At 35.2% G+C, this 16,133-nt stretch overlaps 1 protein-coding gene across 1 annotated transcript; it reads right to left on the reverse strand.

Annotated features, from left to right (window-relative positions):
• Positions 1-5,830: 5,830 nt before the first annotated feature.
• On the reverse strand, positions 5,831-11,939 carry LOC105386546 (protein obstructor-E). Its single transcript, XM_011557134.3, has 5 exons — positions 11,786-11,939; positions 8,808-9,008; positions 7,137-7,340; positions 6,341-6,554; positions 5,831-5,960 (listed from the first exon to the last, which is right to left on the reverse strand). Exons 1-5 carry the CDS (start codon positions 11,826-11,828, stop codon positions 5,900-5,902), a joined length of 723 nt encoding a protein of 240 aa, XP_011555436.1. The 5' UTR covers positions 11,829-11,939; the 3' UTR covers positions 5,831-5,899.
• Positions 11,940-16,133: the final 4,194 nt, after the last annotated feature.

A 16,133-nucleotide genomic window follows, 5' to 3' on the forward strand; every position in this document is an offset into this window, starting at 1 on the left:
TAGCCCTTTGTGCGACTTTTATTTTGTGCATGTTGGCTTTAGTGAGCGTCCATGTTTCGGCTCCGTAAGTGAGTAAGTAATCCGATAGTAAGTCACGTTGGTGAAATGATTGGTCAGTCAGATTAGTGACAGTTGCTGACTGCCCAGGTGCCCAGAGCACAATTTTTGAATCGATTATTTACTTTCAACTCATAATCCTAAGAAGGTACTATAAATATTGCTAATTAAACCAAATTCATACTTAATTGAAACACCGGTTAGTCACCAGTTAATTGGATTTCGCTGGACCAATGTCCTATGTTGCTAAGCCAAGCGAATTCAGGAATTACAAGTATGAGGACATTAGGTAATGGCGAAGTTACTAGCAAATGACGCGAACGCAACAATTATGGTTGAAAATTGTCTGAAAGTGAAACAGTGTTGCCATCTTAGCTGCATTATAGCTAGATCTAGCTATTATTGACGTCAGGCATTACTTTAACTTTTCTTAAATACTTTACTTTAACGGCTAAATATCAGCCAATGATAAAGATATTTGAAAAAAAAACACCTTATTTTCTACTTTTGTTTGTCAGACTGTAAGTTTTCAGTCAGTTCATCATAGGTTATACCTATCCCCAATAGCTAAATTTTGGTTTCTTTTATAGACAAAAAATACTCTGTCTACTTGCTTTTACTAACTATTTTTTTATCTACAAGTCTCTCGTCAAGTTTCTCGGTAGCAGTAAGCAACCCTGAAGCGAACAGATACTTGATTCACAACGGGTTAGCCATTTCAATTCAACTCTTGCGCAATGTCAACAGTCCCACTTGCGTGTAAGTTATGAATAAGGAATTTATTTATGAGATTTTGAATAGACTCAAATATTAACCCTGTGATATTGATTTTGTAGGTTATAACCCGCAACAGCTCTCTCTCTCGCACTATCTACCACTCTCTCCACAACACCTAATGCTAACTTGAAGAAAATTGTATAAGCATTAAGTTTGCCTATGCACACATGATTTTGTTACTAAATGATAAGAAAAAAGTGTATAAAGTATGGTAATACATATATTTATAGGTAAGTAAGTGATGGAAACATATTACGACCGAATGGCGTAGTGGTTAGTGACCCTGACTACTGAGCCGAAGGTCCCGGGTTCGATTCCCGGCTGGGGCAGATATTTGTTTAAACACAGATATTTGTACTCGGGTCTTGGGTGTTGGTATTTATATTTAGTATCTATCTATCTATGTATTTGTGTAGATATATCAGCTGTCCGACACCCATAACACAGGTTTTGCCTAGCTTGGGGTCGGATGGCCGTGTGTGAGATGTCCCTACATATTATTATTATTATTATTACCTAAATATTTGATTAAAATTAATGACGACCGAATGGCGTAGTGGTTAGTGACCTGACTACTGAGCCGATGGTCCCGGGTTCGATTCCCGGCTGGGGCAGATATTTGTTTAAACACAGATATTTGTTCTCGGGTCTTGGATGTGCCCGAAAAATGGCAATAGGCCCGCCCCCTATTACATTGGGACTAACATAACACTCTGGCGAAAAGTGGGTGCAGCAATGCACCTCTGCCTACCCCGCAAGGGAGTACATTCGTACAAGGCGTGAGTGCGTATATATATAAATATTTGAGTAGTTAAAATTACATATTTTATTTATTTATTATTATTTATTTATTTATTTAAGAAAACTTACAGCTAACACATTTATTATATATAGTAAAGAGTAAAAAACAAAAAGCCAATTAAAAGTTTTCACTAATAGCTTACAAATTAAAAAAGCCAGGGAAGCCGCTGTTTGTACAACCAATTGCGAATAAAATTTTAATAAAACTAAAACCTACATACTTAAAGGTAAGATAATTGCAATTGAAAATTTAAAGATGAATAAAAGCATTGTAATTTGGTAGGTGTACCTACAATGTATTTAAAGCTGTGTACAGAACGGCCAAACGAACGAGAACGCAACAGTACCTAGATAGTTACTTCATGATTATTAACAAGCACGCATTGTTATTCTATGACTTGATAGGTGTCAGACCTAGACAGCCTTTCACTATCTAATTGTCAAACTGAAATATGAATAATATCTTTAAATCATTATCACGTAATCTATTTTTTACTCTAGATATTTCAGACATAGCTTTAGGCAGATCCGGGCTATCAGTTACTATAGTATTTATTTTCTGTTCAATTAGAACTTACAAGACTGATTTATTTGAATACTGTTTTATTTAATAATCTCACATCATCATCATCATTTGTACTTATTCATAATTTTCTGTGTATAAAAAATATAAAAAGACGTTCATGGATGAAAGACAAGACTGATTTAATAAATAATAAAATATTAATAAATCTTTATTTCAATAACCATACTTAATCTAGGTGTAGATGATTGGAGCAATCCTTTTTAGTAACTTTAAACACTTGCATTAGGAAGCCCCGCTCTTCTAAAGTAGGTAACTCTTACAGACAATAAATATATATAAATGATTTAGAAACACTGAATAAGTTCTTTAAATATGGAATGTATCGTACATATTGTATAAATATATTTTAAGAAGCGCTATTATTTTTAAGATAAAAGATTACATTTATAAATTCGACACATAGACAGCAACAACAACAAAAAGAAAAATACAGATTTTACTTCATACAACACAAGAAGTTTCCTTTTAGTCCAGTCAAGGAATGAGGTGTAGAGTGCGTGAGCAGGTAACTAAGCGATTCCTTCAGAAACTTGTTCAGGGGGCTTAGGTTGTTAACATACCAAAAGTCCTGACTCCTAGGTGATGAGCGGGGGGGAGGAGAGGGGGGTAAAGGTACAAATTTTTGGTTTTTCGCTTATATCTCGAAAATGGTGCAACGCAGAGAAATATTTTCTAAGCGTAAAATGGAGTTCTTTAAATTATCTAAATCTTTTATATCATTTGTATTTTTCTAATTCCTAACCGTTTTCGAGTTATTTCCCTCGGAAAAAGTTAAAATTTACAAGAAAAATCTATTCAAGTCAAAACATTCATAAACATTGCATCATATTTTCTAAACCGATTCATAAATGAAAAAAATGAATAGGAAAAAAGTTGTAGATTTTTAAATTTCCTTTTAGAATATATATAGATATGCTGGTTAATGTCCAACCCGCCTAAAGTTACAGCTACTTTAAACTTGCATTTTGCTAAAGTTACTGACATAACTCACCGAGTTAGTGAGCTTAAGTGTAAGTAAAATAGCTGTAACTTTAGACGGGTTGGACATTAACTAGCATATCTATATATATTCTAAAAGGGAATTTAAAAATCTACAACTTCTTTCCTATTCATTTTTTTCGTTTATGAATCGGTTTAGAAAATATGATGCAATGCAATGTTTATGAATGTTTTGACTTGAATAGATTTTTCTTGTAAATATTAACTTTTTCCGAGGGTAATAACTCGATAACGGTTAGGAATTAGAAAAATACATATGGTATAAAAGTTTTAGGTAATTTAACGAACTCTATTTTATGCCTTGAAAATATTTCTCTGCGATGCACCATTTTCGAGATATAAGCGAAAAACCAAAAATTCGTACCTTTACCCCCCTTTCTTCCCCCCAGCTCATCACCTAGGAGTCAGGACTTTTGGTATGTTAACAACCTAAGCCCCCTGAACAATTTCCTGAAGGAATCGCTTAGTTACCTGCTCACGCACTCTACACCTCATTTTTCGTCATTTATTGACTGGACTATTTATTCCAACTCTTTGTTATATTTAGACACAATACTGGAGTTGCACTTATCAAAATATATCTGGTCAGTAATTCACTTTTAATTACACTCACATTTTAATAAAGATAAGTAGTTATTATCATAGCATACCTACAATTGCAATGGTATGCTTTTTAAAATCTATTATACAATAGAAATTAGCGCTTACACACTTTCTCGATCCATATCAAGGCTTATCATAATCTGAAACCTACCAACCATAAACTCAATTGTCCAACCAGTTGGCAAACAAGTTGGCTTAATTTTGAGGGAGCTATTTAGTAGTAGTATTATAAAATTGACGCGTAAAAAAAGACAGTCACGCACTTTTACGAAAACTACTTAAGTATCTACTGACTTTGATGAAAAAAATATACATATAGCTTGGTTATGACTACCTACATAATAACATAAAAATGTCTTACTTAGATATCACTCTTAGACCATAATTATATCATTAATGGCACCTAGATAGCTCTAAACACCTAGTACTTACTATCAAGCAAGAGAAAGGAGTTTATAAATAAATCGTGATGAGATTTTAATGATACTGTCACGAATTATTTTAGTACTTAATATAAATTGCAACACTAATATCATGAGTGTAATTATATTATAGTTATTTAAGTATTGATATCATTAGATTTTTAAACTGCTTTTGCATTAGTAATTATTGCTAGTGCATAAACTTAATCCTTATTTTTACTTTTTTATTACTGTAATAAATTGATATCAACGTATGTTTTACCTATGTAGAGTTTGAGTGTGGTATTGACTTACTTGATTTAGGATAATAAGACCAAATATTTTTAATTATTTTATATGAATGGCACATTATATTTGCAATCTTAACTTTCTGAAATTCGCCTTAAAAAATTTTTTTTTCGAAGAAATGCCGGTATAAAAAATCTGTCTACAAAACAAATTTTAATCACAATTGGTCTAGCCGTCTTCCTGTATAATTTAATACTTTTTCCACTAAAAGTATCGCACCATGCATCCCTGCTTATTTAAAAATAAGCTTAATATAACTTACGTTTCCTGTGGCGACAGCTAACATTTGTGTTCTGTATTTTTCCGTACATCTCAATTCATAAAAAATCCAAGACTTGCAAAGTATCAAGACAGTCTTAAGACCTAGATAACTTTATATGCTAAAAGGTCAAACATCTGCAGTCTAAGGTCAAATGTCAGACGTATGAATAACATAATACATAAGCCAGAATTAGCGAAGTATTATATACAAACTAGTCCACTGTATAGAAGGGGACTGTATTTATGTATACTAATTATATGAGTTATTCAGTTATACAAAAACTGAGACCTTGCCATATTTATTTCCATCTTTGAAAAGTTATTTTTGTGACAACTCCTATCTTACAATTTTTATAGAGGAGAACATTTATTAGTATTTGTGGCTCACCTACTCTTTGACGTAAAAACAACTTTGTCAGATAATAATTTTGTCAGATACACTTACATAGTCTAATGTTTTAATAGCAAAAAAATATTTTTTTTTAGCAAAAGTGTTATAATCTGATACAACTCCCATGTTACATGATTGGAGGTTTAATTAGATTTATTTGAGATTATGAGAGTAAATTCTTAGAATCCTCAAAGTTTCAGTAATATGATGATGACTGTAAGTTATGTAATTTAAAACCCCGAGAACAATTATTTAATAGTGAAGTGACCATATCTTCTGCAGTCGGGTATAGAATAGAACACGCGTCCATGTTACTAAAATCTGTACTCTAGATGACAAAAATATATGAAGGAAAATTATGTAATAATTTAGGTACCAAATAACCTTTAGGTATCTACTTTAGCCTTTGACGGCGATAGCAAAATGGATAGTTCTCTCCTCTCGTAAACTATCGCACTACCAATCACTTTCCCGACATCACCAAAAGTTAACTGGTAGAAATTGCTATTTTAATTTTATGCGTAATAAATAATTTTAAAATGATAATAAAAAATGTTCCATCTTTCACGTTCTATACGTCAATGGAACTGTTTCATTGGTCGCGAGTGTAGTAAGGAACTCAGTAAAGAATAAAACGAATACATGTAAATTTGTTTGTCTTATGTTTATTAAATCTTAGGTTAAGTTACAAGTAGCTACGTATCACTAGAGAGCTTAAGACCGAGACGACTTGGGCGTGGGGGCCGCCTCCTCAGCATCTTTGTACCAGTCCTCACTGTAAACGAAAAACATATCATGAGTAAAAGAAGTAAAATATTACCTACAATAGAAACAAACCTCAAAATTAAGTGATTCGAACGATCATTGCTAAACAAGGCTTGTTAAATTGGGTAGATTATGTAGTTGTAGATCATCATTCCAAAACATGGGTCATCTACAGAAATTTCGCTCTTCTTAATTGGCCTTCTTAGCGTGTCGGTAAAGATACTACTAAACTTGAACTTACTTAGGATTTTTCACAAATTATTCAGTGAGATCAGATGTAAGTCGTTGACTGCCCATGGGGCATCAGACGTATACATGGCCAAGGCCTTCTATACAGCCCTAAATGCACCAATTGCTAACAATTCCCTTCTAGAACATTCCAGAACGTACCATCCGCGAACATTGTCGGGCGAGTCGCATCGCTGCGTCTCCTCGTTGTAGACCTCTCCAGTCTGGCAGCCGAGGTCGCGGGGCTCCACTCCGTTGAGGCACACGTAGAACCGCTGGCAGTCGTTGGGGTGCGGGAACTTGGGGTGAGCCACGATCTGGCCCTGAGCGTCGACTAGCGCCTGCTTGGGGCACTCGAAGCCGTCCTTCAGTTTCTCTGTGGGAGACGATGGTTATTAGTAAAGTCAAAGTCAAAGTCGTATAAATATAAAAAATTATGAACGTAATTTTTTTACAAACTATTTCAAACAAAAAGTGCACCTTTTTGTCTTTGGTAAAAACGGAGACAAGTAATACTGCATGTGTGTAATACTGCATGTGTTATGATAGACTATTTGATGATGAAGTTACTTTTGATAAAATTGTGTGTATGTTAAGGCTGAAGGTAATGATGAAGACTTGCGGTGTTACCTCATTTATTTAGGTAACAGTTAGACTGAGATATGTTGTTGTTGTTGTTATTCCTATGGCACCCCAGAGGTGCAGAGGGTCTCCACTAACGTCCGCCACTTCCGCCTGAGATATAGTAAGCTATAATTTAAATCATAATTTAATTCCATGCTACGATTGATTATGGCGATACTGTACGCATGAAATATCGTGTCTACATATTTATAATAAAATTAACATTACTCCGCAGTTTCTGCAACCCAAACTGAGTCTAGTCTTCAGATAAACCAAACCGCCGCGGCGCTATTACACCAAACAAAAATTTACTCATGTTACTACAAGTACTTACTCTCTTGAACGTTGCACCCCTGACGGCCGGCCGCATCAGGCCACACGCAGGTGCCCGAGTACTCGTCGAAGTGCAGTCCGGCGGTGCACTTGGTCTCAGTGACTTCGCCCTCGATGCAGTTGTAGAAGACATTGCAGACGGCAGGGTCGGGGTGGGCGAAGAAACCGTTGCGGCGCGGGCACTGAGCGGTGGGCTTGGGGGGCTCTGGAAGGGTAAAGGAGAGGTTAAGCGAAGTTGACATTGTGATAGAGATGGACAAATACTTTTGGAAAAATGGATAGGGGTTAAAACGTTGCTTCACAGGGTTGACTTGAAGGAAAGTTGAAGGATTGATCACATGTTGCAGCTCCTTGGGAAAAGCCAAAGCTACAAAGCTTTGATCTCTGCTACAAAGTAGGGGAGAAGGGGGTAGTGTACTAATTTCTAAGTTAAATGTATTCCAATATTTATCTCGTTTAAATTGCTTTGCATAAAAAAATACTCTTTATGAGCGATTGGAAATGCTATTTTTATTCATAAGGACTTTCTTCTGACTATAGCTGAAAAATGTGTCCAGCTTTTCACACTAAATGCCGTGAATTTGAGGTTTTTCTATCTCTATATTACACACATGATAATAAAAAGGATGTAGTTCGTTAATGCCTCATTAAAATTCATCAATCTGCCAATTTACATCGATCTTTTAATTTTAGCACAGATCTCAGTAAATAATTGGCTAGCAACAATCGTAAGTGAAAAGTTGACAATCGAGTTATTGGGGAGAGAACCTTGAGCGGTAGAGAGGCGACTGTGTCAAAAGGTCACTCGGCGATCTAGGAAGCTTCATGCCTCAAGGACATAGGAAACTCACAGAAACCAGATGTTTAAAACTTGCATTTACAGTGCAATTTGTCATAAAATAAGAGATTGCAGGCCTCTTTTGGTACCTGTCATGACGTCAATACATCAATATAAGTAACACTTATTGTTAAAAAAATGTGGATTGTTTTTTACAAAACTTCTTTTCACACATGGCAACTGTTAGTCATTTACAGTATATCGATCTTTGTGAATGAGCCCCACACTGCCGTGTCTTTGATTGACACACTTATTATTACGTGCCTGCATGGACTTCGGTATAATGTTACTTGCCACTGTTACTAGGTACCCGGCGACCTAGAAAGCTACTGAACTGTATATACGTTATGAGAATATGCAGTCCAGTGGTCACATTAATTACTCCATGTTGTTCAAGTTTGAGGCTCGGACCTCGTGTCAGAGGTGAGCGATGACTTTTATTTTTATCGCAGACCTTCGTATCCTTTTATCCTTCCTTTCATTTAGCTAAAGTGTTTACTTTTTTATAAAACGGTCGGTAGAGAATCGTTATACACGTATAAGTAAGATTGTAAGGAAATACTTTATTTCTTGAATAGCTTTATTCAGGAAAGAATGCCACCCGATGCAAATAATACATGGTGCTACAGATATTAGGGTGCCACAGGGTGTCATTCTAAATCTTTTGTTCTACGATTTCAGCAAATTCATGGAAAGTCCTGACATGATATTTTTTTTCGATTTCCACCTTGTCCGATCTGAGGCGGCCCGCATCCAGCGCTTCCTCGCGGTACGTAGTCTCTACTCAAAGACTCTTCTGCCATACATGGTAATGAAGATTAAAAAGTGACTTACGTAGTTCAGTCCTGTCTCCACAGTCCACGTTGAAGGGCTGGTCGCACTTGTTGATCTTCCTGATAGTAGGGTCGAACACCAGCCCGTCGGGGCACAGCTTCACGGTGGCGACGCCGTCCACACATTCGTAGAATTTGTCGCACTGGCGGTCGTCCTCGTACTGGCCGTCCTTGGCGGGGCATTTGAAGGACGATTGGGCGGCTGTGGAAAGGTTTTGGATGTAGCGTTTGGAGAGATTTCAAAAAGATTGAGAAAACTACCTATATAATTGATGGAAAGAGAGATGGTATCTTATAAATGGATTTCTGACGTCCTTACGGAACACATAATATTTGATTATAGAGAATAGCAGAGAGAGATGAGCTTCCTCGATCGACGTATCACATGTTACTTATTATAGTTATTAGTTCCGGCGGACCTTGAGCAGTATAGTTGAGACGCTAATCTGATGTCTAATCATTTCACCATATGGTGACAAATATAGCTTTTGAATATATCATCTACACGATAGATAAGGTAATAATATGTATTATGTATTATTGACATTTCAATCATACTATGTTACAAAAAATCTTACCAAGCCAGTCTATTCATTACTCATTATGTATAACCAATAACTAAACTACTCTAACGGGTCACAGCTAGTAAGAAATAAGTATTTCGCTAACCCACTTCAGACTTTAAGTAGGTTACATAATAACATGGCATCGTCATGTATTGGCTCCATTACATAACAGTACAATGGAGACTGCCAATAATCGGTTACCTCTTTGGCAACACATGTTTGTTTGTTGTTTTTTACCGCGACAAAAAATGCAACGCTCTTGCTTTCAATCATTCAGTATTGTTTTTATGATGCGCTGTGAGATTCAATATTGTGGAAGGCATCATTAAGATAGCTTTTTTTGTTTGGGAGTAATTTGGTGCTATTGCCACCGAAACTTTTTCATTGCTCGTGAGTATATAATCATCATGATAAGTGATACAGTAGCAATGAGTTCGTATATGATTCTAAGATTATCGATTGTCCCAATTGACATAACAATGGTCGGAGGGCGGCGGCGGGGGCGGCGCACAAGCATATCGCAAGATGTTGACGCAACGCCAAGTGAAAGTGAACTGACTTGCGACACCAGTGCATCGCACTACGGTGCATCATAGCTACGAGATTTTGTAGAAAAAATATGTTTTCATGTAAATTTTGCTTCACGTCCGGTTAAGTGCATGAATAAAAAAAACATATACTTATTTGTTAAAAATCTACAGGTCGTTGAAACCGACCCATCTAAAACTACGAGTATACGTAGGGGTTGGTTTATTTGTAATTAAGTTATTAAGAAATGTTATAAATAAATGGACAATAAACAATAAACAACAATAAACAATCTTTGACATATCAAAGTACTTAAAGATTATGAGAGATGATGTATGCAAAATAATATGTAAACTATTAAAAGTCATGTAACATCTTCTTACAATATAACTAGAGGTATAGGTATATGTATATACCCGGAGTAAAATGTCACGTTGTGATGTAGTGGAAGGTGTTAGCAATCAACCGGTTTAGATCTGATCCGTGTCTAGTTGTTTCAAACTAGCTCTTTATGTTTGTAACACGTTGACTAATATAAATGTTGTCATCAAGAAAAACTGTTACCCATTAATTGCCAATTATACATAGCCCATTGTAAGTAGCAACGAAAATTTTCTAGTTATTTCCAAAACAAGCAACGACAAGTGTCATAATAACTAAAACATTTCATTGAATTAAAGTTTTCCCTTGTAAACTTGCAAAATGCTATTTTACATGTTGAGCAAACCGCAACCGTTTCATAATTTTGATATTAAAATTTACGCAAAGTTGAAAACTTTCTGCTATGCGGTCTCTGCTTTCGTAATGTCATTTTAATAATGAATGTCAATGTCGAATTTTTTACGTTCAGTGAACAGGAAAAATGAGCCAAGTTTTGTCAATGCGATCCATTGAGATTGTATGCAGAAAGTAAATGGTCGGCTTTTTGTGTTTCTGCGTCACTGCGCAAAGTAGATTATAAATTGCGACTGCGATTATTCATGGGCAAGATTCGCCCTTTCTGTAAATACTGTAATAACCATAATTATAATGATAAATCTTTCAAAACGAAAAGTTTTCTTTTATTAACGAAAAGTTTCATAACGAAAAGTTACTGTACTTAATAATTAAGTTTTTCCAAAATAGCATTGACATAACATACCAATCTGCTACAACTTTTTACTCGTCAAGTTTTATTAGTCGAATAAAAACTGAGTAAAAGTTTATAAAATTTCAATAAATAAATATTCCAAAAGCTTCTCGCAGTTCAAATATTGAATAAGGTCATTCAAACATGAGGTTTATTGAACCTTTGCACACTCATGCACAGTTGGTGACAACACTGGCGGCATTAATTGAATATTACCGATGCAAGTAACGCTCTATGCATTGGCATAACGGAATTAATGTCTAGTTTGACAATTGAGGTCATACGTGATGAAAATTTTATGGCATTTTTTTATATTGAATGGTTTTTGTCCCGGAATTTTATAATGTTTGTGCTTTTTCAGTGAGATTACTACCTATTGTATTGTCTTTTTGTGATATTCAGTTAGACGGTAATACTAAGATTAAAAATTAAATGTAATATTATTATCTACCTGAATTAGTTGTATAATTTATATCGATATTTTTTTATTATAAAATACCTACATGACTGGATAACAAAACATGAAAGAAAATTTAATCTTAAATACAATAGTGCACAAACAACGAACTTGTGCTACGCGTTGAATTCTTTTGTATGAGGAATAGTATGATTCACAAGCAACTTCTAAAAAACTAAAAAATATTGAAATCTTAATAAAAAAATATGATAATTAAATACAATATCGCATATTAAATACACATAAGTTACAAATATTTTAGTAAGTACTGTAAATTATTCATAGTTAAAAATACTTACATGCAATTGCGCAAACCGCAGCTAGGGCCACGAACACTTTCATGGTGATCTATTGGTGATTAAGTATTTTTTTTAATAATATGACTAGATGCAGGTCCGACCCTCACAAAGACCTACTCGCAACTGCGGACGGAGAGCGCGGCGCCGGCTTTTTCTTCAAGTGTCCTGCGTACGCGCATAGGAAACCGGTAACGAGACGTGCGATTTACCAAATTGGTTTTATTTTCTATCTAACAAGACAATTACACTTCAAACTGCATATTTTAGTATTGTGTAAAAACAACATTAGAATTTTGAAGTAAGTACCTAATTAACAGATACTTAGTTTAGTGGTTCTAAGGCATGGGTCAATTATGCTTACCATTTAAGTATAATGTAATAATACTGTACAAAAAAAGGAATCATTCGATCAAAATTAATACATACATGTTTTATCTTTTTCTTCTCTACATAGGTTTGAAGGCATAGTAGAGAATATCAAATAAATAATTCAATGCGTTTTTAGGTAGGTAACACTTCTAAATATAACTGTATTTTGTCTTCGATTGTTATTCCATAATTTAACGAACTTATTACGCTACCAGAATTGATGCAATGTAAATAAATATTTCATGACTCGCGAACTACTTTTACTAAAAAACACTGTGTAAAATAATTTTATGAATGTTAAACATATGGAATAGGTTGTAGGTGCTTTTCTTTTACCATGTTCATATTGTATATTATCAAATATGTTTTATGGCTACGTCAATTAAATATTCACAAAATAACCTTTCATTGCATCTTTTTATTAATAAACCTTCCAATTCCTTTTTGTCCTCAATTTGAGACAGAAACAGATATACTTATTACGTACTTATTTTTAGGTGTATAGCACTGTAAGATAGTCAATAGGTATAGTCCACTGCGGGAGAACATAAGCGTATACTGAGTACCTACCTAGTTAGATTTGTCCACGGCCTTCTTCATCCAGCTGCTACCTTACAAAGGACGAAGGCCCAGCGGACTGGAGGGCGTTCCACGCTATATATTTTTCTTTAAGTAGTCTTTAAAAACTGATTTAGGTATTCTACCGGTCGCGGTGTCGTCGGTTTTTCGATATAATTATGGCTAGCCCATTGCCACTTTAGCTTGCAGATTTAAATAAGATTTGGATTATTAATACTTCAGTTCTCTTACGAATTTGATTGTTTCTGATAGAGAAACCCTTTACAAATCAGCTCTTTCCATAGTCCCCTGAGTGACATCACATCGGTAAAGCGGTTCAACTTTTCAGTGTCTTCTTCTAAACAATACGTTATCAGTGACAAAATGCACTGTTTTAAAAAAAATAGTTTATTTTCAAACTTTGAGGAATGGAGGAGGTGAATATGAATTGAATGAAAGATATAAATACCTACAAGACGGATAGAAAATAACTAAGTTTAAACATCTGAGTATGAGAATATCCTATGCAGCAGGAAGTATAAAAGCTAAAGCTAAATACCAATGTTATCAGAAGCTATTACCTAATATTAGACTGTCAGTCTAACTACCGATGGTGAAAGTTTGGTATCCATTGTACATCTCGTGTTGTCTATGGTTCAATAGAATCAATTAAAATCCATCAGTTAAGCTACTGCCACTTTCTTTTCTGATCCAGCCAGCTGCATTAAATAAACACCCGATAGCGCGGTGGTTACGCGCACCCGTCTAGGGTCTCACGTTCAATGACTAGATAGGAAACTGGATCAGAAATCCACAACTAAGTACCTATGAATTTATATTATAATAATAATAATAATAATAATAACTTACTTACTTATAGAGTGGTGGTTAGGTAAGCACCCGCTTCTCACGCAAGAGATGCGGGTTCGAATCCCGGCGCTGATATGTACAAAGTCAAAATCTAGCGCGCGATAGTGCCGACATATTTATTTGATATTTAGTACCGACTTGGTATGTCACTAAGGGCCGATTTTTCAATGCCAGGATAAAAGGTCAAATAACTATCTAGCGAATAATTTTATTTGGCTGTTTATCGGCTTGGTAGTTGCTAAACCATTTTTCAATTGTGATTTATTCCATAGGTAACTATCTTACCGATTTTTCTACTTGAACTCTGGAAAGGTGAAACAAGTATATGTAGACACCTAGTGCTAAAGCAGGACAGACTACTATTTTGATTGTCAGAGTCAACTGTCACTGTCAAGCCACAAGCCTCACTGACTGTTTTGTTTGGTTGTTTATTGGGTTGTTTCAATTTTGGTATTTATATTTGTTATTTTTGGATCGCAATGGAATCACAAAAAAGAGAGCGTTCGGCGAATTATATTTAATATTAATGAAGTTACTGTGTTAGTGAGTGGTAGATAAATTTTATTCAAACATGTCATAGAAAATAAAAAGACTGATGCAGCAACAAATAATAATTTTCTTCCATGCAGTCTGCATGGAAGAAAATTGAGTTTCTTTTAACTCCAGTGGTATAACCAGTCCGCTCATTGAAAATCCTTTAATTTAAGTACGAGGGCATCAAAAAAACAAAGAAGAAGTCGTAAGAAGAAGTCTTCCCTGCAAAGGCAGGAGATGTACAAAACTGGAGCTGGGCCCTCAAATGCTCCTTCATTTAATGATGTAGAAGAAAAGGTGTTAGGCATTTGCTCCAACATTAGCATTCAACGTATCCTTAATTTAAATTTAATGAATAAAAACTGGAAGAAATAACACCTATGTTTTATTATCAAGTACTGGATGGTTTCTCTCTTTTCTCCTCAGCCTATAGCCGTCCACTACTGGACATAGAAGATCATGCCGCCAAGCAGGAGGGATGTCTTAGATACTTAGGTATATGTAGCATAGGTTACCTACTTATCATAAAATGAAAAACTATAATGTACCTTAATATTTTATTATGAAGGAAGTGCTACTACATTCATCTTTTTTTTAAAATTAATGCTTGAAAATAAATCAACATAATGTTTGTAGTCTGGCGCCTTTCGGCGATGAAATTCTTTTGCATCCCACATGCTGTAATAATCAGGCCTCGTTTTGACGACTCTGACTTTCCTTTCAACAGGATTAATACATTCGTTCATTACCTACTACCTCTTTTGCGATCGCCAAATCATCAATATCATCGAAAATATCCATTGAAAAGACTGATTATTCTCTGCGCTTGTATAGTTTAGAATTGGTATTCTTGTTTGTAAACACAAAAAAGAACTTACTTAATAACCTCAAATGTCAAATTATCAATCGAATAAGCACTATCTGGCGGCTCAAGCAGCAGATAGATTTATTCTCCAGTTAACTGAGTTATTGGACGAATAAGTTCTATCTGACGGTTGAAAAATTCAACATTTCACTATCTGTCGAATAAACGCTATCTGGTTGTCTATCTGAGCATTGAAAAATCGGCCCTAAATGGTTCGAATTGTTCCATGGAATATAAATAAGTAAGTACCTACAGTTTAATGATGCCATGTGATGGAAAACATCGTGAGGAAACCCTGCATCTCTAGGTTCTAACGTTGTAAGTACCCTAAGTGCATTACATTCATTCAAAAATGGCAATATGGCTCGCGACCAATCACATGAGTAGAAAAATATACAGCGAAAAGCGGATGCCTTACTTGCGAGTCACCTGTGAGTCCTGTGACTACCCCTGAGGGTATTGCGCATAGTTGATGTTACTATGCATGTATTTCTGTAGGTATTCCAAGGAATCATAAAAGACTTCGATAAGATCTATTGGAAGACAAGGACTTAAATGGAACGTCGATTTCAAGAAAGTCACGTGAAATAAAGAATCAGAAATTACTGATCTAGGTACTTCGATGGATAAGTATTTTGTTTAGGTACTTATTTATTTATTTATACAGGTAAGTAGGTAAGTAGGTACTCTTTTTGAACAATATAAAAAAAGTATATTTTATTTACAATCAGGTGGACTTAATGCTAAGAGCATTCTCTACCAGTCAACCTGTAGGAGGTTGAGGAGCAGAAAGTAGGGAAAAGAAGATTTTGCTTTTGGAATCTCTTTCTTCTTTGATAATAACACGATGATTTTACTCGAGCGAGGCCCCACCATCGTAGTTTATATTCTAAATGCCTAAATGGGCCCAACTGGTGCATTGCGTCACTGCAGCGTCGTAAATTTGTTTGTACAAGATAATCTGGAAGGAATAACCCGATTTTTTTAGGATGATACGGAGGGTTAGTCTTGTCATCAGAAAAAATATGGGCGTTGTTGAATTTTTTTCGGACATAGCCCATTGCGTCAAGCGTCAACGCGCACGCAACTCAATATCCGAGCCAATGAGTTTTTATACTCATTTGCTCGGATATTGAGTTGCGTGCGCGTGCG

This window comes from Plutella xylostella, chromosome 15 (assembly GCF_932276165.1).
Source record: "Plutella xylostella chromosome 15, ilPluXylo3.1, whole genome shotgun sequence".
Classification (NCBI taxonomy): domain Eukaryota; kingdom Metazoa; phylum Arthropoda; class Insecta; order Lepidoptera; family Plutellidae; genus Plutella; species Plutella xylostella.